This window comes from Nerophis ophidion, linkage group LG21 (assembly GCF_033978795.1).
Source record: "Nerophis ophidion isolate RoL-2023_Sa linkage group LG21, RoL_Noph_v1.0, whole genome shotgun sequence".
Lineage (NCBI taxonomy): Eukaryota > Metazoa > Chordata > Actinopteri > Syngnathiformes > Syngnathidae > Nerophis > Nerophis ophidion.
Window position 1 is genome coordinate 32,695,833 of NC_084631.1, and position 24,016 is coordinate 32,719,848.

Here is a 24,016-nt window from a genome sequence, read left to right on the forward strand (position 1 = left end):
CTTACTGCATACGTCAGCAGACTTATTAGGAGACGTTTTCTGTTTACTTACTACTAAAAGACAAGTTGTCTAGTATGTCCACTATTTTATTTCAGGAGTAAATTACTATAATAAACATATGTTTAATGTACCCTAAGATTTTTTGTTAAAATAAAGCCAATAATGCCATTTTTTGTGGTCCTCTTTGTAACAAACGCACCCAAGTTCTCAGGGAATCGCTGCCAATACGGGACCTGATATTCAGCTGGGAACAACTCAAACAATAAATAAACACAAGACATATAAATTAAAGTTAAAGTACCAATGATTGTCACACACACACTAGGTTTGGCAAAATTGTTCTCTGCATTTGACTCATCACCCCTAATCACCCCAGGGGAGGTGAGAGAGCAGTGAGCATCAGCTGTGGCCGCGCCCGGTAATCATTTTCGGTGATTTAACCCCCAATTCAAACCATTGATGCTGAGCGCTAAGCAGGGAGGTAATGGCTCCCATTTTTATAGTCTTTGGTATGACTCGACCGGGGTTTGAACTCACAACCTACCCATCTCAGGGCGGACCCTCTGACCATATATAACTATTATTCACAACACGATCAGGCTCATGATTAATATGCCACAAATGACATTCTGTGCAAAAAGTGCACTTTGATTTAGTGTTGTTTTGATATGTCATCTTAGTGACATCATGCACAAAAGTGCACTAATAGCTTGTTTTAAAATGTCTCTGACAATCTTGCACTTTCTGTTTTGGAAATGACATGAATGTTTGTGCCACTGCTTAATAACTGTTTAATAAATACACTTTTAGTTGGGACTTCCCTCTCTGCATGAAAGTTTAAAAGGAGCATGTATTATTGCAGTATGAAGAAGAATGTTTTCATGTAGACACATAGAATCCTCATACTGCTGTGATTATATGCATCAAGTGTTCATTCAAGGCAAAATATGGAGATATACAGTATATGGTGTATCGTCACATGGCCTAAAAATATGGAGATATTAACAAAAGGCCATCTTGAATGGGATGGTGCTGAAAATTTTAATTTCCCCTTGGGGATTAATAAAGTATGTCTGATTCTGATTCTGATATCGACCAGCCCTAGCACCTGTAACAGTTCATAATATTAAATCAATGGACACATAATAAGTATATATACTTAGTTAATTGTGACTGGCACTATATATATACACATATATATATATATATTTATATATATAAATATATATCTATATATATATATATGTGTGTGTGTGTGTGTATCCCTATGGCCATTACACATTTATTTAGTTCGTTTAGTTAGTTTATTATTTCTTCGGTCAGTGGTCGACAAGATAAACAAACAGTTCTACATAAACAAACAGTTGCACATTCACAGATTGAAAATGTTGCAGACCGAAAGGGTTTAGGCTGAAGTTGAACACTTATTGCGCCTAACCCTATAAACAATGTCAAATACAAGATGAACTTCCTAAAAATATGAACTTTCCATTGCACAACATATTATAAACACACCTTGCACACAACATGAACACTGTTCAATTATATACACACATATACTATATACAAACAATTATATTTCCATCCATCCATCCATCCATTTTCTACCGCTTATTCCCTTCTGGGGTCACGGGGGGCGCTGGCGCCTATCTCAGCTACAATCGGGCGGAAGGCGGGGTACACCCTGGACAAGTCGCCACCTCATCGCATTATTATTTTTATATTCCACATTTAGTTTGTTTTAACTTTGATCATAGGATTAACTACTGGGTTGATTCAAGAGTGATATATTTTTCAAAGACATTGGTCTTAAAGCGTTTTTAATGAATGAATGGAACTGGAACATTTTAAGGAATGATCCAAGCTGTTCCACAGAAAAGTATTAGTATGTGGAGTTCACTCTCTACAGAGGTATTAGTATGTGGAGTTCACTCTACAGAAGTATTAGAATGTGGAGTTCACTCTACAAAAGTATTAGTATGTGGAGTTCAATCTCAACAGAAGTATTAGTATTTGGAGTTCACTCTCTACAAAAGTATTAGTATGTGGAGTTCACTCTACAAAAGTATAAATATGTGGAGTTCACTCTCTACAGAAGTATTAGTATGCGGTGTTCACTTTACAAAAGTAATAGTATGCGGAGTTCACTCTACATAAGTATTAGTATGTGGAGTTCACTCTACAGAAGTATTAGTATTTGGAGTTCACTCTCTACAAAAGTATTAGTATGTGGAGTTCACTCTCTACAAAAGTATTAGTATGTGGCGTTCACTCTCTACAAAACTATTAGTATTTGGAGTTCACTCTCTACAAAAGTATTAGTATGTGGAGTTCACTCTCTACATAAGTATTAGTATGTGGAGTTCACTCTACAGAAGTATTAGTATTTGGAGTTCACTCTCAACAAAAGTATTAGTATGTGGAGTTCACTCTCTACATAAGTATTGGTATATGGAGTTCACTCTACAGAAGTATTAGTATTTGGAGTTCACTCTCTACAAAAGCATTAGTATGTGGAGTTCACTCTCTACAAAAGTATTAGTATGTGGCGTTCACTTTACAAAAGTAATAGTATGCGGAGTTCACTCTGCAGAAGTATTAGTATATGAAGTTCACTCTACACAAGTATTAGTATGTGGAGTTCACTCTCTACAAAAGTATTAGTATGTGGAGTTCACTCTCTACAGAAGAATTAGTATGTGGAGTTCACTCTCTACATAGGTATTAGTAGCTGGAGTTCACTCTCTACAAAATTATTAGTATGTGGAGTTCACTCTACAGAAGTATTAGTATGTGGAGTTCACTTTACACAAGTATTAGTATTGGAGTTCACTCTACAGAAGTATTAGTATGTGGAGTTCACTCACAAAAGTCTTAGTATGTGGAGTTACTCTCTACAGAAAAATTAGTATGTGGAGTTACTCTCTACAGAAAAATTAGTATGTGGAGTTCACTCTCTACAAAAGTATTAGTATGTGGAGTTCACTCTCTACAAAAGTATGAGTATGTGGAGTTCACTCTCTACAGAAGTATTAGTATGTGGAGTTCACTCTCTACAAAAGTATGAGTATGTGGAGTTCACTCTCTACAGAAGTATTAGTATGTGGAGTTCACTCTCTACAAAAGTATTTGTATGTGGACTTCACTCACTACATAAGTATTAGTATCTGGAGTTCACTCTCTACAAAATTATTAATATGTAGACTTCACTCTCTACAAAACTATTAGTATGTGGAGTTCACTTTCTACAAAAGTATTAGTATGTGGAGTTCACTCTCTACAAAAGTATGAGTATGTGGAGTTCACTCTCTACAGAAGTATTAGTATGTGGAGTTCACTCTCTACAAAAGTATGAGTATGTGGAGTTCACTCTCTACAGAAGTATTAGTATGTGGAGTTCACTCTCTACAAAAGTATTTGTATGTGGACTTCACTCACTACATAAGTATTAGTATCTGGAGTTCACTCTCTACAAAATTATTAATATGTAGACTTCACTCTCTACAAAAGTATTAGTATGTGGAGTTCACTCTCTACAAAAGTAATAGTATGTGGAGTTCACTCTATACAGAAGTATCAAAATACATTTTGGTACCAGTACCAAACTATTGGTATTGAGACGACCCTTGTATGCATGCATGGTGGAAATAAACTCAAACTCAAACCCTAGTCCGCACTAAAACATGCCGACGGTGCAACCCGATGACGGACAATGCTCTGTTATTGTTCGCATTAACAAACTCGTCTCACTGCACTAACTTCAAGCCTCTTCAGAAGAAGTAAGAAGTGCCGACCTGACTTTGGTGTTTGGTCACAATCTACCTTCTCTGAGTATCGAGAATTGCAGCCTCGCTCCTATAGGATCGACCCATTTAGTAACGGAGGCCATTCTTAGAATTTATGGCGGATGCGATGAAACAGTAAGTCAACAAATCAGGATTAGTTTCACCGGACTACGTGTAGATGAGAGGAACAGGGAGACAGATACCTGGCATAGGTGTACACAGGTGTATCAAACAGGGAGACAGATACCTGGTATAGGTGTACATAGGTGTATCAAACAGGGAGACAGATACCTGGCATAGGTGTACACAGGTGTATCAAACAGGGAGACAGATACCTGGCATAGGTGTACACAGGTGTATCAAACAGGGAGACAGATACCTGGCATAGGTGTACATAGGTGTATCAAACAGGGAGACAGATACCTGGCATAGGTGTATCAAACAGGGAGACAGATACCTGGCATAGGTATACATAGGTGTATCAAACAGGGAGACGGACAACACAGAGCCTGTTGACTTACAACTTCAAAGGCTTGAAAGTGTTGAAAGAGAAAGCGAATAAACTAACCTTGGAGATGCTTTCATCATCTTGGTTCTGGCGGGGTTTTTTTTTTTTTTTAAATCTTGTTCGCCTTCCTTTTGCTGCAGGTCAGACTGGTGTGGGATAAGCTTCGTCGTCTGTTTGAACCAGCTGTACAAAACATGACAAGGGAGACCAATTAGAGACATGCAAGTTGTTTGATGAGAGCGTTCAACTTTCGGACCATTATTCAAATTTGATGAGATACTTCAGTCAGGGGTTGAGTCACCACTGCTAATTATCGGGTAATGGTGGGTCAACACCAAAACACTGCCTTGCATGCACTATATTGCCAAAAGTATTTGGCCACCCATTCAAATGATCAGAATCAGGTGTCCGAATTAGGGTATATACAAAGGTCCTGAGTTGTCCTGGGTTCAATCCCAGGCTCGGGATCTTTTCTGTGTGGAGTTTTCACAAGACTGCGTGGGTTCCCTCTGAGTACTCCGGCGTCCTCCCACTCCCAAAAACATGCACCTGGGGATAGGTTGATTGGCAACACTAAATTGGCCCTAATGTGTGAATTTGAGTGTGAATGTTGTCTGTTTTGTGTTTTGGCCCTGCGTTGAGGTGGCGACTTGTCCAGTGTGTACACTGCCTTCCGTCCGAATGCAGCTGAGATAGATTCCAGCGACCACCCGCGACCCCGAACGGGACAAGCGGTAGAAACTGGATGGATGGAATTCCGGGAATATTCAATGTTAGTAACTTTCCATGGGAATTTACGGGAATTAATGGGAAATTAATGGGAATTAGGGCTGGGCGATATGACCTTTTTTAAATATCTCAATATATTTTGTCCATGTCACGATACACCATATATATCCGGATATTTTGCCGTAGCCTTGAATGAACACTTGATGCATATAATCACAGCAGTATGAGGATTCTGTGTGTCTACATGAAAACATTCTTCTTCTAACCCTAACCCAGAGAGGGAAATCACAACTAAAAGTGTATTTATTAAACAGTTATTAAGCAGTGGCACAAACATTCATGTCATTTCCAAAACAGAAAGTGCAAGATTGTCAGGGACATTTTAAAACAAGCTATGAGTGCACTTTTGTGCATGATGTCACTAAGATGACGTATCAAAACAACACTAAATTAAAGTGCACTTTTTGTACAGAACGCCACTACAATAGTTTAAAACAAATAAAGTGCACTTTTGTGCATGATGTCACAGAAGATATTTCAATAACTGTCAAATAAAAATGAGCTGCATGATAGGAAATCAAATAGTGTATGTCCTTCGCTATGTGGTAGGTTCCTGCGGACGTTATTTCCTTTAGTTGTTGACTATTTTTTTCATACGGTGTTGATGTGGAAATGGTTGCTTGGGCATTTTGTTTGTGTGGCACCGAACGGAGATGTTGGCATGCGGAGTTTCAAGCACTCATTCTCTAGCGGGTGACTTTTCAAACAACCTGATTTAATGCAAATTCAGTAGAACTTCTATACTGCACTGTGCAGTCCAGTCCATAGTGGATCTGACATAATAGTGTGAGAGTCCAGTCCATAGTGGATCTAACATAATAGTGAGAGTCCAGTCCATAGTGGATCTAACATAATAGTGAGAGTCCAGTCCATAGTGGATCTAACATAATAGTGTGAGAGTCCAGTCCATAGTGGATCTAACATAATAGTGAGACTCCAGTCCATGGTGGATCTAACATAATAGTGTGAGTTCAGTCCATAGTGGATCTAGCATAATGAGAGTCCAGTCCAGAATGGATCTAACATAATAGTGTGAGACTCCAGTCCATAGTGGATCTAACATAATAGTGAGAGTCCAGTCCATAGTGGATCTAACATAATAGTGAGAGTTCAGTCCAGAATGGATCTAACATAATAGTGGGAGTCCAGTCCATAGTGGATCTAACATAATAGTGAGAGTCCAGTCCGTAGTGGATCTAACATAATAGTGAGAGTTCAGTCCAGAATGGATCTAACATAATAGTGTGAGACTCCAGTCCATGGTGGATCTAACAAAATAGTGTGAGTTGAGTCCATAGTGGATCTAGCATAATGAGAGTCCAGTCCATAGTGGATCTAACATAATAGTGCGAGAGTCCAGTCCATTCTGGATCTAACATAATAGTGAGAGTCCAGTTCATAGTGGATCTAACATAATAGTGAGAGTTCAGTCCAGAATGGATCTAACATAATAGTGTGAGAGTCCAGTCCATAGTGGATCTAACATAATAGTGAGACTCCAGTCCATGGTGGATCTAACATAATAGTGTGAGTTCAGTCCATAGTGGATCTAGCATAATGAGAGTCCAGTCCATAGTGCGAGCTAACATAATAGTGCGAGAGTCCAGTCCATTGTGGATCTAACATAATAGTGAGAGTCCAGTCCATTGTGGATCTAACATAATAGTGTGAGAGTCCAGTCCATAGTGGATCTAACATAATAGTGTGAGAGTCCAGTCCGTAGTGGATCTAAAATAATAGTGAGAGTACAGTCCATTGTGGATCTAACATAATAGTGTGAGAGTCCAGTCCATAGTAGATCTAACATAATAGTGAGAGTCCAGTCCAGATTGGATCTAACATAATAGTGTGAGTCCAGTCCATAGTGGATCTAACATAATAGTGAGAGTCCAGTCCATAGTGGATCTAACAAAGTAGTGTGAGTCCAGTCCATAGTGGATCTAGCATAATAGTGAGAGTCCAGTCCATAGAGGATCTAAAATAACAGTGTGAGGGTACATTCCATAGTGGATCTAACATAATAGTGAGAGTCCATTCCTTAATGGCTCTAACATAATAATGAGAGTCCAGTCCATAGTGGATCTAACATAATTGTGAGAGTCCAGTCCATAGTGGATCTAAAAAAATAGTTTGAGGGTCCAGTCCATGGTGGATCTAACATAATAGTGAGAGTCCAGTCCTTAATGGCTCTAACATAATAGTGAGAGTCCAGTCCATTGTGGATCTAACATAATAGTGTGAGACTCCAGTCCATAGTGGATCTAACATAATTGTGAGAGTCCAGTCCATAGTGAATCTAGCATAATAGTGAGAGTCCAGTCCATAGTGGATCTAACATAACAGTGAGAGCCCAGTCCACAGTGGATCTAACATAATAGTGTGAGAGTCCAGTCCATAGTGGATCTAACCTGATTGTGAGAGTCCAGTCCATAGTGGATCTAACATGATTGTATATTGTGAGGGTCCAGTCCATAGTGGCTCTAACATAATAGTGAGAGTCCAGTCCATAGTAGATCTAACATAATAGTGAGAGTCCAGTCCATAGTGGATCTAACATAATAGTGAGAGTCCAGTCCACATGTTACTGCATATGTCAGCAGACTAATTAAGAGTCTTTGTTTGTTTACTTACTACTGAAAGACAAGTTGTCTAGTACTTTCACTGTTTTATTTAAGGACTAAATTGCAATAATAAACATATGTTTAATGTACTCTAAGAGCTTTTGATAAAATAAAGCCAATAATGCCAATTTTTCTGTGGTCCCCTTTATTTAAAAAATTACCAAAATAATGTTACCAAAATATTGGTATCGTTACAACACTACTTGAGAGGATGTATTTATTATTTAATATTTACTGTTTTCCTTTCTCCAGGTTTTCTGCGACATGAAGACCAGAGGAGGTGGCTGGACCGTCCTGCAGCATCGCAGAAACGGCTCCGTGGACTTCCATCGCGGGTGGGGGGACTACAAATGGGTGGGTCTTGCATCATTATCCGTCAAGCCGTGTTTTGACACGGGCAGGCGGTTTCCCTAACCATTCACACGTGGTTGAGCGTGGAGTGGCGTGGGATCGCCGGCCGTACTGCGTGATCCCAGGTGACCCCGCGGTTGTTGTGTTTGGCGGCCTCGGTCTTCTCTAGCGCTGCCGGTGTTATTGCACCTGCTCCCGCGCCCCCCCTCGCCGTCCCACTCCCACGCGTCCAAACGTGCTTCTCCATGACCCACGACTTTTTGTTTTCTGCATCCGTCATCACGCGGCACGCTCGGTTGAACACACCGTGATTATTTACTTCGCTTGGTTGGACTGAGTTCCAATCCGGGCTGCAGCCGGTCAGGAAGTGGAAAAAAAAAGCATGACAAATCCTTCAAGAACAATATTTTTCCAAGTGGATGGTAAATATTTGGCTCCAGTTGAGGCATGGGAGCACAGAGGCCCCTGTAGATGGCAGAGAGCGGCCATTAGTCTACCCAGGTCCCGCTGACCTCAATCAATATCACTAAACTGTTGTGCTGATAGTCCTGCATTTCACATGATAAATGCTCCCGGACTACTACATAATCCACTATATTTGTTTTACTATCAGTAACTACAGTCTACATGCCTCCGAGGCAAACAAGCAGATCATGTCCAAGGTTTCCTCTTAAACCTCTCAAGGCCCAAGTTGTTTTTTTACATGTTTGTTTTATTTCTCTTTGCTATTAAGGCTTATAGGACCCGAATATAAATAAGAAATAAGAATCATCTTTTGACATAATGTACTTAGTCCATAAGTACACAAACGTGTACTTAGTGTTTAGTGACATGCTAATTCTTATTTTTTACACTTTTTTCCCTTAAATTCCATTGTATGTTATACACTTCTGACACCACCAGATGGCAGTATAAGTGCCCACATAAGTGGCCATAAGACCCCAACTCAGAAGTGTACACAATTTTGGAAATAAGAGCTAAAAGGTGCTGTCCACATATGTGGACAACTAATCCAATCCAATCCAATCCACTTTATTTATATAGCACATCTAAACAACAATAACGTTTCCAAAGTGCTGCACAGCCATGTTAAAAACAATTCAAAAAAAAAATAAAAATTAAAAAATTAATAAAATAAAATAAAAAAAGTATATATATATATATATATATTATGCTCCACCAATGACTGAATAAAAACAAAAAATAAATAAATATAAAACCAATAAAAACAATATAAAAACAAATATGATTAAAAACTATTTTAAAGGGTAAAATCAATTAAAACAGTAAAATAGAAATCAAAGTGTATAAAAAACACAGAGGACAACAGAGAACAGAGGACCACACAACTCACGTAGTGTTAAAAGCCAAAAAATAAAAGTGGGTCTTAAGACGAGACTTAAAACACTCCACTTTAGAGGCTTTAATGCTGGGGTGTCTAACTCATTTTAGCTCAGGGACCGCATGGAGGAAAACAAAAATGGAATTAAAACAAAAACTAAAAAATTAAGACAACTTTAGATTGGTTTCTTGGTCTTACTTTGGCCAAAAATAGAACAAAATCATTCTGAAAACATTACAATAAAAACATAGAAAACAATATCGGCAACGGTAGGCTGGAGGCTATTAGGTTTTAGTGGTTACACAATAGCTAATCACCCAAGCTAGACATACATACTAAGTGTCCTTAATAAGGCCCAAGCTGTTTGTTTACATACTTTTTTTTAATTTATCTTTGTTATTTGGGCTTACTGGACCCTAATTAAAATAAAAACTAAGAATCATATTTTTGTATGATGTACTTAGTCCATAAGTACACAAACGTGCACTTCATGTTTAGCGACATGCTAATTATTATTTTTTTTTACACCTTTTCTCCCCAAATTCCATTGTATGTTACTTCTTCTGACACCACCAGATGGCAGTATAAGTGTCCACATAAGTGGCCATAAGACCCCAATTCAGTAGTGTACACAATTTTGGAAATAAGAGCTAAAAGGTGATGTCCACACATGTGGACCTACTAAGCCTTTAGAGATTTTAATGGAGGGGTGTCCAACTCATTTTAGGTCAGGGGCCACATGGAGAAGAAAAATCATGGAATAAAAAAACAATAAAAAATAACAACAACTTCAGATTGGTTTCTTTGTCTTACTTTGGCCAAAAACAGAACAAAATCATTCTGAAAACATTACAATACAAACATTAAAAAACAATATCGGCAGCGGTAGGCTGGAGGCTATTAGGTTCTAGTGATTACACAACAGCTAAGCACTCAAGCTAGACATACGTAATACGTGTCCTTAATAAGGCTCAAGCTGTTTGTTTACATACTTTTATTTTATTTCTCTTTACTATTTGGGCTTATTGGACCTTATTTAGAATAAAAACAAATAATCATATTTTTATATACTATACTTAGTCCAGGGGTCCCCAAACTTTTTGACCCGGGGGCTGTATTGGGTTAAAAACATTTGACCATATATATATATATATATATATATATATATATATATATATATATATATATATATATATATATATATATATATATATATATATATATATATTACACACAATCTCAACTGTCTTTTCCTTAAATGGAACAAAAGTCATATGTCCACTGAGTCTCAGAGTCTAATTTATGTTTACCCAATGATTTTGCCATTTTTCCCCTTGTGCACTAATTGACTGAAAGATCACGCACTTGCCGCCTTTGTGGCGCAAGCATGATGATGTCCTGTTACCGCTGGAAAAATGCATTTTTAGACAATATGATTTGCTTGAGCGGCTAGGAGACCCAATAACAAGCGGTAGAGAATGGATTGCAGGATGGGCGAAAAAGGCCGGATTAAAAAAAATTAACAAATACCATTTTTTTTTTTTTTTTTAAGTCGGGAAAACCCACGGGCCGGATTTCGGACGCTAGCGTGCCGTATCTGCCTAGGAGACCCAGTAACAAGCGGTAGAGAATGGATTGCAGGATGGGCGAAAAAGGAGAGATTAAAAAAAATTATAATCCAAAAATAAATACAATTTTTATTTACTTTTTAGCCAGGACTACTCGCGGCCCGGATTTTGGACGTTGGCGTGCCGTATCTGCCTAGGAGTCTCTGTAACAAGCGGTAGAAAATGGATTGATGGATAGGTGAAAAAGAACAGATTAAAAAAATTATATTTTTTTTACTTGGTACCACCCGCGGGCCGGATTTTGGACGCTGGCGCGCTGTATCTGGCCTGCGGGCCGTAGTTTGGTGACCCCTGCCCAATAATGTATTTCTTCTTATCAAATTATTGTTTTAAAGTAGCACATTTGTTTTAGTCTTTAATCCACAAGGGAAATTGTTCCACAAAGTAGCTCAGTTACAAAGGATTGAAAGGCTAAGGCTGGAAAGGACAATGCAGGCATAAAGTAGACTAAAAATGTACCATAGTAGCAATATAAAAGATAACATCTATGTAATATTGACATATATGTTATTCATACATTACATTTCTGTTATTCATTATCATTTTACAGTCCTGAACTTTAGAAGCATCCTGATTGGCAAACAGGAAGTGAAAGAAAACATAAGAGCGCTGGATAGAAAATACAAAAAACTAATAATACTATCATGCGTTTTGAAAGTATTGCAAATTGACTCATCTCTGGATTTGACGACAACATTTCACTTGGCCAAGTCTCCTGCCGACAGGATGATGACGTTAGTGACTTACTATCTTATTAACGACACCTGGCAGGTCCTTGGCAGACCAGCCGCTCATTAAAACATGTTCTTTCCCGTCTTTGTCTTTTTGGCTAATGCAGGGATTTGGAGAGCCTTCTGGGGAACACTGGCTGGGAAACGACATCATCCATGAACTGACAATATCGGGAGAATATAGTCTCCGTGTCGAGCTGAAGGACAGAGATGGCAACGAGGCGTACTCGCACTACGACCGCTTCTACATCGACGGAGAGAACCGCAACTACAGGTTGGAAAAGAGACTAGGGGTGCATGATCATTTGGAATGATGACGTCACACGTGCTGGAGGTGCATGGGTTAGGGCAGGGGTCGGGAACTTTTTTGGCTGAGAGAGCCATATAATAATTTTTAATACTGAATAAAAAAAAATATGTGTGAATTTTTAAGTAAGACCAACATTTTAAGAATACAATAAGTATCTTCTTCTTTTTAATAACATTGTTAATCTGAAGCTAATGAATAAAATAGTTCTTACCATTAATGCGACTTCTTGAAAACGGATGGATGGATTAAAATGCATGAGAATGTTTTATATTTTGAACGTTATTTTTAACACCAGCGGAATTATTCATTACTTATCGCTGTGTTTTTCAACCACTACAGTCTGGTGTGTCATGGGAGAGATGATGTAATTTCACCTGATTGGGTTGATAATATTTTTTGCAAACCTGTAACTATAATTCAAAAATGTGCTGTTATTGAGTGTCTGTGCTGTCTAGAGCTCGGCAGAGTAAGCGTGTAATACTCTTCCATATCAGTAGGTGGCAGCGGGTGGCTAATTGCTTTTGTAGATGTCGGGAACATGGTATGTCGTGATCACAATATGCGGGAGGCGGCATGTAGATGAAAAGGTATCCAACACTTAAACTAAAAATAAACATAAGGCAAGTGCCGCTAAGAAAAGGCATTGAAACAAAAGTAAAACTGAACTGGCTGCAAAGTAAACAAAACCAGAATGCTGGACGACAGCAAAGACTTACAGTGTGCGGAGCAGACGGCGTCCACAAAGTACATCCGTACATGGCATGACGATCAACAATGTCCACACAAAGAAGGAGTGCGTCCGCACAACTTAAATAGTCTTGATTGTAAAAACAAAGCAGGTGCGATGAATAGCATTCAAGGAGGACATGAAACTGCTACAGGAAAATACCAACAAAAGAAGAAAAGCCACCAAAATAGGAGCGCAAGTCACAGGAAAACATCGAAAAAACTCAAAATAAATTATGGCTTGACAGTACACCTACATAAAGACAAGAGCTATTGCGAGAACAATTTTTCTGTGAATATCGGCTACTGAGTTAATTTTTTTTATGTTGTATGCATGCATGCTATCATGTTGTAAGCATGCATGTTATGTTGTATGCATGCATGTATAATGTATGCATGCATGCATCATGTTGTACGCATGCATGCATCATGTTGTACGCATGCATGTTATCATGTTGTATACATGCATGTATCATGTTGTATGCATGCATGTATCATGTTGTATGCATGCATCTATCATGTTGTATGCATGCGTCATGTTGTATACATGCATGTATCATGTTGTATGCATGCGTCATGTTGTATGCATGCATCTATCATGTTGTATACATGCATGTATCATGTTGTATGCATGCGTCATGTTGTATACATGCATGTATCATGTTGTATGCATGCGTCATGTTGTATGCATGCATGTATCATGTTGTATGCATGCATGTATCATGTTGTATGCATGCGTCATGTTGTATGCATGCATGTTCCAAATAAACACAAATTCAACTCAACTCAAAGATCACTCTCCAAGCCAAAAAAGAAGAAGAATCACAATAAATAATTGACAATATAATAAGGCAGTAAATAGAGGATAATGCAGTCCATATTTATAAACATAGACAATAATGATAAAGCGGAGATAAACAAGCACTTTTGAACAGGCGTGTTGTGGTTTGAAGAAGGCCCCCTTCAAACTGTTTGAAGTATTTAATACTTCAACAATTCTACATCCTCAAGAAAGAAATGTTTTAAAATTGACATTTAAAGAGAAGCAGACACAACAACTGCAAACCTCCACGAGAATTGGAATGTGACACAAGAATGAATGCAGGTCGTGGCAACCACAGCTCAAACAAGAGCTTCAAAGACTCAAGATTCTGCAGCTCCTATCCCTTTACATCCGACATCAAAAGTCCCAAACAGCGCAGTTTTGATGTAAGGTTTCTGACAGTGCACAGACGGGTGAGCTGTGCAAGTCACAATCGCACACGTGGGTGCACTTTCCAAGAACATCATTCCATCGTCTGCCCCATACAATAATTAACACAACGAAAGTCAAATCCTGGCAACCAAGCTGGCATTTTTTCAACAGCATAAAAAAACAGGGATACTGTTTTTCTATTCACCGTAATATGTTGTACAAAAAATACTGTACATTTTGAAGTAGAATTCTGGCTAAATCTACAGATTTTTTTTTTACACTGTACTTAAAAAACAACAACTGTATTTTCCGGACTCTCAGTAGCACCTAAAATCCTTTCATTTTCTCAAAACTCGACAGTGCGCCAAATAACCTGGTGCGCCTAACGTACGGAATAATTTTGGTTGTGCTTACTGACCTTGAAGCAATTTTATTTGTTCCATAATGTAATGACACATGTGACATTTAGATGGCAGTCACACATAAGAGATACGTGCAGTCTTGTCTTTGATTTCAGCTATACTTTGGTAGTATAGTCTCGGAAAGAAGCGATTGTGTTGCTGCTGTCTCCCACATCCCACATGTACAGTCGTAACATTATGTACTGTGGAGTTTGTTGCTTTAAATCATCCATCCATCCATCCATCCATCATCTTCCGCTTATCCGAGGTCGGGTCGCGGGGGCAGCAGCCTAAGCAGGGAAGCCCAGACTTCCCTATCTCCAGCCACTTCGTCTAGCTCTTCCCGGGGGATCCCGAGGCGTTCCCAGGCCAGCCGGGAGACATAGTCTTCCCAACGTGTCCTGGGTCTTCCCCGTGGCCTCCTACTAGCTGGACGTGCCCTAAACACCTCCCTTGGGAGCCGTTCGGGTGGCATCCTGACCAGATGCCCGAACCACCTCATCTGGCTCCTCTCCATGTGGAGGAGCAGCGGCTTTACTTTGAGTTCCTCCCGGATGGCAGAGCTTCTCACCCTATCTCTAAGGGAGAGCCCCGCCACACGGCGGAGGAAACTCATTTCGGCCGCTTGTACCCGTGATCTTATCCTTTCGGTCATGACCCAAAGCTCATGACCATAGGTGAGGATGGGAACGTAGATCGACCGGTAAATTGAGAGCTTTGCCTTCCGGCTCAATTCCTTCTTCACCACAACGGATCGATACAACGTCCGCATTACTGAAGACGCCGCACCGATCCGCCTGTCGATCTCACGATCAACTCTTCCCCCACTCGTGAACAAGACTCCTAGGTACTTGAACTCCTCCACTTGGGGCAGGGTCTCCTCCCCAACCCGGAGATGGCACTCCACCCTTTTCCGGGCGAGAACCATGGACTCGGACTTGGAGGTGCTGATTCTCATTCCGGTCGCTTCACACTCGGCTGCGAACCGATGCAGTGAGAGCTGAAGATCCCGGTCAGATGAAGACATCAGGACCACATCATCTGCAAAAAGCAGAGACCTAATCCCGTGGCCACCAAACCGGATCCCCTCATCGCCTTGACTGCGCCTAGAAATTCTGTCTGCTTTAAATCAAGACTAGCAAAAACAAAAGTATGTTATTGAGGGTCACGTGTAGGTGTAACAATAAAAGGAGTTCCAGTTGTCGTCAAAATGAGCTGTTTTATCCACGACCATACAGCTACTTCAAGTGCTAACTGCTAGCCTCAGACACATACACAGAATGGCAAAACATGAAGCGCCGCAACCTGTACATAATCACAACATAAAAAGCACAGAACAGCTACGTTTCAAAAAGAGAGGTCAAACAAAAGTAGTGAGCAGAAGGAAAACAATCGTTAATACCGTGATAAAGTCGGACAAGCAGAAATTAAGTTAAAGTACCAATGATTGTCACACACACACTAAGTGTGGCAACATTATTCTCTGCATTTGACCCATCACCCTTGATCACCCCCTGGGTGGTGAGGGGAGCAGTGAGCAGCAGCAGTGGCCGCGCCCGGGAATCATTTTTGGTTATTTAGGCCACAATTCCAACCCTTGATGCTGAGTGCCAGGTAGGGAGGTAATGGGGTCCGCCCTGAGATCGGTAGGTTGTGAGTTCAAACCCCGGCCGAGTCATACCAAAGACAATAAAAACGGGACCCATTACCTCCCTGCTTGGCACTCAGCATCAAGGGTTGGAATTGGGGGTTAAATCACCAAAAATGATTCCCGGGCGCGACCACCGCTGCTGCCCACTGCTCCCCTCACCTCCGAGGGGGTGATCAAGGGTGATGGGTTAAATGCAGAGAACAATTTCGCCACACCTGGTGTGTGTGTGTGTGACAATCATTGGTACTTTAACTTTTTAACTTTTCATTTCAAAACGCATCCCTATTGTTGACCAGATAAAAAGCCACATGAAGTCTTTCTTGTCGCAAACATGTCACATGACCTTCAAATGCACAAATGGAAGAGGAGGACTCATCGCTTAGCCATCACAGACGGTTCTCCCTGCGCTGCAGTGGAGGTCACATAACTCTCAGGGGCCCGGAGTCCCGCGCTAATGAGAAGGGATGGCAGGGTGTTCGGCAGCAAACCACCTCGGCCGTCTAAACTCTGCAGAGCACCGCCGACCCGCACATAACGACACTGACCTGGACACTGCAGAAACTGAAATCTAAGTCGGATTGAATATCTCAAATAAGGGTGATATTTGCTTATATTCGGTCTGATAAGATAATTCTTCTCACTAAGCAGATTTTATGTTAAGAGTCTTTCACTTGTTTTAAAGGCCTACTGAAACCCACTACTACCCACCACGCAGTCTGATAGTTTATATATCAATGATGAAATATTAACATTGCAACACATGCCAATACGGCCTTTTTAGTTTACTAAATTACAATTTTAAATTTCCCGGGAGTTTCGTCTTGGAAACGTCGTAATGATGACGTGTACGCAAGACGTCACAGGTTTTTAGGAAGTATGAGAGCTGCACACACACACACAGCTAAAAGTCGTCTGCTTTAACGGCATGATTACACAGTATTTTGGACATCTGTGTTGCTGAATCTTTTGCAATTTGTTCAATTAATATTGGAGAAGTTACAGTAGAAAGATGGAGTTGGGAAGCTTTAGCCTTTAGCCACACAAACACACGGTGATTCCTTGTTTAAAACTCCTGGAGGTGAAACTTTACTATGGATCGGAGCGCAGGTCAAGAGAACATGGATCCCCACCAAATTTCAACCAGCAGGTTTCGTTAAGAAAATTGTGGTTAAAAAGTCATTTCTTAAATGATAAATAAATGATAAATGGGTTGAAGATGTATAGCGCTTTTCTACCTTCAAGGTACTCAAAGCGCTTTGACACTACTTCCACATTTCCCCATTCACACACACATTCACACACTGATGGAGGGAGCTGCCATGCAAGGCGCTAACCAGCACCCATCAGGAGCAAGGGTGAAGTGTCTTGCTCAGGACACAACGGACGTGACGAGGTTGGTACTAGGTGGGGATTGAACCAGGGACCCTCGGGTTGCGCACGGCCACTCTCCCACTGCGCCACGCCGTCCCAAATTTCTTAGTGGAGAAAAACTGAGCTTGTGCCGTCCATAGCTGCCGTCGACTCCCCTGAGACACTGCGCGTCAAGACACCTGTGGACACACCCTACCCACTATCAAGTACTATTAAACTCACTAAAACACTAGCAACACAATAGAAAGATAAGGGATTTCCCAGAATTATCCTAGTAAATGTGTCTAAAACCATCGGAATCTGTCGCAATGCAATCCCGTTTTTTTTTAAACTTTTTTCTATAGTCCGTCGCTATCAATATCCTCAAACACGAATCTTTCATCCTCGCTCAAATTAATGGGGAAATTGTCGTTTTCTCGGTCCGAATAGCACTTTTTGTTGGAGGCTCCCATTAAAAACAATGTGAATATGTGAGGAGCCATCAAACTTGTGACGTCATCGTCTGCGACTTCTGGTACAGGCAGGGCTTTTCTCATAGCACCGAAAGTTGCAAACTTTATCGTGGATGTTCTCTACTAAATCCTTTCAGCAGAAATATGGCAATATCGTGAAATGATCAAATATGACACAGAATGGACCTGCTATCCCCGTTTAAATAAGAAAATCTCATTTCAGTAGGCCTTTAAGTGTTTTGCTCCTAAATGATCTCAGTAAGATATTACAGCTTGTTGCTGACATTTGATGACCTATATTGAGTAAAACATGCTTGAAGCTAGAAAATCAAGTGTTGCAAAGCTGTGTCATCAACATATAAACATATAAAATTGCTTTTTCAAAGTAATAATTTCTTATTTCAAGCATGAGAAAAAAAATCATGACTTTGACACAATTGTGTGCCATAATGAGTGACAGCCAAAATGGACTTTGCTGTTTTATCCATCCATCCATCTTCTTCCACTTATCCGAGGTAGGATTGCGGGGACAGCAGCCTAAGCAGGGAAACCCAGACTTTCCGTTCCCCAGTCACTTCGTCCAGCTCCTCGAGATAAAAAATATATTTGATATTTTACGGTAATGTGTTGAAAATTTTACATGTACGTCGCTCTTGAGTATACAGTAAGTCCCACCCCATGCCAAACTATGAAAAAAACTGTGATTTATGGTCCGAAAAATACGGTACCAAACACAAATCATGCCATGACCCGGGTAACGGATCATGACAAAAAAATTTACAAAAAAAAAAAAATGCTTCAATGTAAATTAAGGGTCTACTTTTTCAAAAAATAAACATTGACTTTGGTTTTGACATGCTACTGATGAGCATTAGCGATTTTACATGGCGATATTAACACCTTCAAATTTGTTCATGAAAAATCATAAATGAGACGCGCGTTAAAATCAAACAGCTGGTGCATTAAACAAATACAGCATTAACACTTTGTAGGGCACGACAGACAGAAAGGACTGAACACTGGAAAAATAACTCACAAGATTTACTTGAAAAAATTATTGTAAGTATTTGCACGCAAATGATTAAGTAACATTTAATGCTGCAATATCAAGTAACACTCGCTAGCCAGTATCAAGTAAATTCTACTTACCATATAACATAACGGTTGTGAAGATATTAAGTAACAGTTACTTAATTACATCCAAGTTCTAAGTTATATTTATATAAACAAATTAAGTAAAGTCTACTTGTTTTTCATCGGCAGGAAGATCATTTTACTCAAAATATTAAGTCAATTCTATATACTGTATTTCCTTGAATAGCCGCCAGGGCGCTAATTAATTTAAAACCTCTTCTCACTCCTGCGCTTATCAATGGCATGCAGTTAAAAACGGGGTATGATAAAAAAAAATTAATAAAAAAAATTATTCTGCGCCCGCGGCCCAGTGGATGGGGACCACTGCTCTACAACATGTCATGGCGCCCACTTTTACACCATGCTGTCTGCGCACACGAGATTGCAATGCATACTTGTTCAACAGCCATACCTTTTACACTGACGGTTGTGATATAAACAACTTTAACATGCTTACTAATATGCGCCACACTCTGCGAACCCACACCAAACACATTTCTCGAGAACATCGGCTCTGTAACACATTATACACGCAAGATAAGAATTACCCATAATGCCACTTTGCAGTGCTCTGTGAAGTGATCCTAACGGCCGGAGCGGAGCCAGTCGGACGGAGCCTGTTGTGCTGTGCGCATGCGTCGTCGTGCATGCGTTTCAAAACACTAGATTTTCAGAGTAAAGTTTATGTAATATTTTTAGGTTTATGTACGTACAACTATTAAACGTTTAAATAGTATGAGGAAACATAAGTAAAACTTACTCCTCCCCCATACTATATGTATTACGTTAATAAAATGTTTAATTTTACTTAAGAAACTCTAGTTCTTACTGAATTTTAAAAATATTAGGTATAAATTACAACAGTTACTCTAATAGTTTACAGCACCAAAAAGTCATTTTTTTCAGTGAAACGACCAACTCACCATACTATGACAAATTTTCTTGTTCTATTGTAGGGGTAGGGAACCTATGGCTCTAGAGCCAGATGTGGCTCTTTTGATTACTACATCTGGCTCTCAGATAAATCTTAGCTGACATTGCGTAACACAATAAGTAATTATTAATTACGCTGGTAATCACAGTGTTAAAAATAACGTTCAAATTATAAAACATTCTCATGCATTTTAATCCAACCATCCGTTTTCTATCGCACCTGTCCAAGATGTCGCATTAATGGTAAGAAGTATTATATTTATTATTGGTTCAATTTAGAATAACAATGTTATTAAAAAGAATAACAGACTTATTATACTCTAAAAATGTTGGTTTTGTCAAGACCTGGACTATGGTGTGTTTTTTCCCGTGGTGAATAGCGATTGAAACGGACGTGGCGTTAAGGTAATGACATCTTTAATCTTAACTCAAAAATATTACAAAAACAAAGGGTATAAACAAAAGGCGCTCTCAGGGGAGGTTAAAAACTTGGCTATGAAAACTAAAACTCGCATATTAGGAGAACTATGAACATAAAATAAAACTTACAAACTATGGCATGAAAAACTTACTTGGACCGATAAAGAGCATGGATCATCGGCATGGATAACATAGGTGTGTTGGAGGTGGTAGAGGGTGAGTAGAAGGTGATGTCGCCAGGCTGACTGCCTGGCGACTGCAGGCTTTAATGGTGACGTGGTGATTGACAACAGGTACATGAGTTCAAGTGAATCATTTGCGTGAATCGTGAAAACAGGTGAACTGATTGGTAGTCATGGAAACAAAAACAAACCAGGGTGCGCAAAAACAGGAACTAATGGAGTCAAAAACAAAACAGAACATAACTAAACAGAACATGATCACAAAGACATGACAGGTCTTACTTAAAAATGCACACATTTAGTTGTATTCAGTGTTTAAAAAATATTATACGGCTCTCACGGAAATACATTTTGAAATATTTGGCTTTCATGACTCTCTCAACCAAAAAGGTTCCGACCCCTGTTCTATTGGTAGATCATTTTGCTTAGATCAAATAAAATACCCCTGGTTTTTGTATTTTTTTCTCTAGTTTTTGAACACTGACTTTTTGCAGTGCGCTGTATGAAAATGAGCGACTCGTAAATAGAAGGTTCCGGGAGGAGAAATAACGTGAAGCTTCTTGCTTTGGAACTGACGACAACCGCCATTTTTGAATCCTCGTACCGGGTCAATTGTGTTTGTTGACATTTCGAGCGCTCAGTGACTTTAATGGACGTGGAACTAACGACCTCCTGTTTTGTTGCCGCCCCCAGTCTTCACGTGGAGGGCTTCAGCGGCACAGCCGGGCGGACCAACAGCATGACTCACAGCGGCACCCAGTTCAGCACCAGGGACAGAGACAACGACCGCTGCACCTGCAAGTGTGCACAGCTCGCCTCCGGAGGTGCGCCACTTCCTCTCCCGCCCTGTTTGAAATATTCATGTCTCCTGGCTTACTTACTAACCTTCCAGAACCAGGCAGTACATGCTCAGCGCCCAGTTCTTTAGGTACACCTACAGCAGGGGTGTCAGACTCATTTTAGCTCTGGGGCCACGTGGAGGAAAATCTGTGCACGTGACTAGAGATGTCCGATAATATCGATGTAATCATGGTAGTATTGACTAGATACGTGTGGAAGTAGAATTGTCTCACATCAACTTATATATATGTGATTTAGTGATTTATATTTTATATAGCACTTTTTCCTCTAGTGACTCAAAGCGCTTTACATAGTGAAACCCAATATCTAAGTTACATTCAAACCAGTGTGGGTGGCACTGGGAGCAGGTGGGTAAAGTGTCTGGCCCAGGGACACAACGGCAGTGACTAGGTTGGCAGAAGCGGGAATCGAACCTGCAACCCTCAAGTTGCTGGCACGGCCACTCTACCAACCGAGCTATATATATATACTGTACATATATATAATATTAATACATATGCATATATTAATAAATATACAAATACAAATGTGATATACAAATAATTTGTATAAATAAACGCGTCTTTGTAATTATATTTTTGAGACTTGAAAATGTATAGAAATACAATTTATAAATATAAAAATAATGACATACAAATAAATCAAGAATTTCTATAAATAAACGTGTATTTGTAAATATATTTTTGAGATTTTAATATTAATATGCTTGATTTTGTATTAGTATTGAATTTGCATATGTGGATTTTTTACTTTTGTGTCGATGAGACATTCCTACCACAAACCAGATGCAAAAATAAATGTGACCCGATATTATCGGCCGATAAATGCTTTAAAATATAATGTCGGAAATTATCTGTATCGGTTTCAAAAGGTAAAATGTATGATTTTTTAAAACGCAGCTGTACGGAGTGGTACAGGGACGTAGTGGGAAGTACAGAGCAGTTGCGTATCCCAGTCATACTTGCCAACGCTCCCCATTTTCCCCGGGAGGCTCCCGAATTCCAGTGCCCCTCCCAAAAATCCCCCGGGGCAACCATTCTCCAGAATTTCTCCCGATTTCCACACAAACAACAATATTGGGGTCGTGCCTTAAAGGCACTGCCTTTGTGTGCCGGTCCAATCACATAGTATATACGGCTTTTCACACACACAAGTGAGTGCAAGGCATACTTGGTCAACAGCCATACAGGTCACACTGAGGGTGGCCGTATAAACAACTTTAACACTGTTACAAATATGCGCCACACTGTGAACCCACACCAAACAAGAATGACAAACACATTTCGGGGGAACATCTACACCGTAAAATAACAAACACGACAGAACAAATACCCAGGATCCATTGCAGCACTAACTCTTCCGGGACGCTACTATATACCCCTCCCACATCAACCTCCTCACAGGGAGAGCATGTCCCAAATCCCAAGCTGCTATTTTGAGGCATGTTCAAAAAAATAATGCACTTTGTGACTTCAATAATAAATATGGCAGTGCCGTGTTGGCATTTTTTTCCATAACTTGAGTTGATCTATTTTGGAAAACCTTGTTACATTGTTTAATGCATCCAGCGGGGCATCACAACAAAATTAGATGTACTAATGTGTTAATTTCAGAACTGTTTGTATCGGTATCGGTTGATATCGGAATCGGTAATTAAGAGTTGGACAAAATCGGAATATCGGCAAAAAAGGTCACTATCGGACATTTCGACACGTGACTATTCAAATCATGGCATTAAAACAAAAACAATTAAGAAAACTTCAGATTGTTTTCATTGTCTTACTTTGCCCAAAATAGAACAAACACATTCTGAAAATATTACAGTAAAAATGTAGAAAAAAATTGCGGTAAAGTTAAGATCAAGGGGTATCAAACGTAAGGCCCACGGGATGTATAAAAATGAGCCAACATTTTTGAATGAAAGACACTGCAGTTTTAAATGTGTCCACTAGATGTCGCAATAACAACTTTTTGCATTTTTGTAGATGATGCTACATATGTATAAAAAAAATAAACAACATGTTAGCACACCAGTCGAGGAAAATGAGCAAACCACATAAATAACATCCAGCAATTTGATTTTTATAAAAATATTTTCATATCTTGCTAGATATAAAATTAACACCAATGATGAACATTATCACATAATTTATTCAAAAAGTGTAAATAACGACAAATAAAGGTAGAATACTATTAACCGCGACATGTAAGCGTAAAAACAAAAACAACATTATGATTTGTTCATTTTCGGAATGTGCTTGTGTTATTTTTAAAGAAAAAAAAAACAATCTGAAGCTGTCTTTATTTTTAAGTTATCGTGCCGTGATTTCACCAGTCCAGCCCACTTGGGAGTAGGTTTTTCTCCATGTGGCTCCGCATCTAAAATGAGTTTGACACCCCTGGTTTGGATCCATGAAGGAAAGAAGAAAGTGAATGAAATCTTATAACTAAATACATTTACATTTGCATAAAAATGTGTTTTCTTTTATGTATATATTTTTTAATGAATGAAGTAATGTTTATGACAACTTTTTTCCAAAACACAATGTAGAATGTGAGATATAACAGGATAATGCAAATTCTATCTATCTATCTATCTATCTATATATATATATATATATATAT

At 39.4% G+C, this 24,016-nt stretch overlaps 2 protein-coding genes across 2 annotated transcripts in view; one reads left to right on the plus strand and one right to left on the minus strand.

The window, feature by feature from the left end:
- col9a2 (procollagen, type IX, alpha 2) overlaps window positions 1-24,016 on the minus strand; it is a 317,373-nt gene that overhangs the window by 199,728 nt on the left and 93,629 nt on the right. The window contains exon 4 of the mRNA XM_061882494.1: window positions 4,354-4,476. The gene's annotated coding sequence lies outside the window, so the exon portion shown is untranslated. The remainder of the gene's footprint in view (window positions 1-4,353; window positions 4,477-24,016) is intronic.
- The window catches only part of angpt2b (angiopoietin 2b), an 80,279-nt gene that overhangs the window by 54,696 nt on the left and 1,567 nt on the right, over window positions 1-24,016 (plus strand). Inside the window, exons 6-8 of the mRNA XM_061882495.1 lie at window positions 7,956-8,057; window positions 11,863-12,029; window positions 21,224-21,354. Coding sequence (XP_061738479.1) covers window positions 7,956-8,057; window positions 11,863-12,029; window positions 21,224-21,354 — 400 coding nt within the window. The remainder of the gene's footprint in view (window positions 1-7,955; window positions 8,058-11,862; window positions 12,030-21,223; window positions 21,355-24,016) is intronic.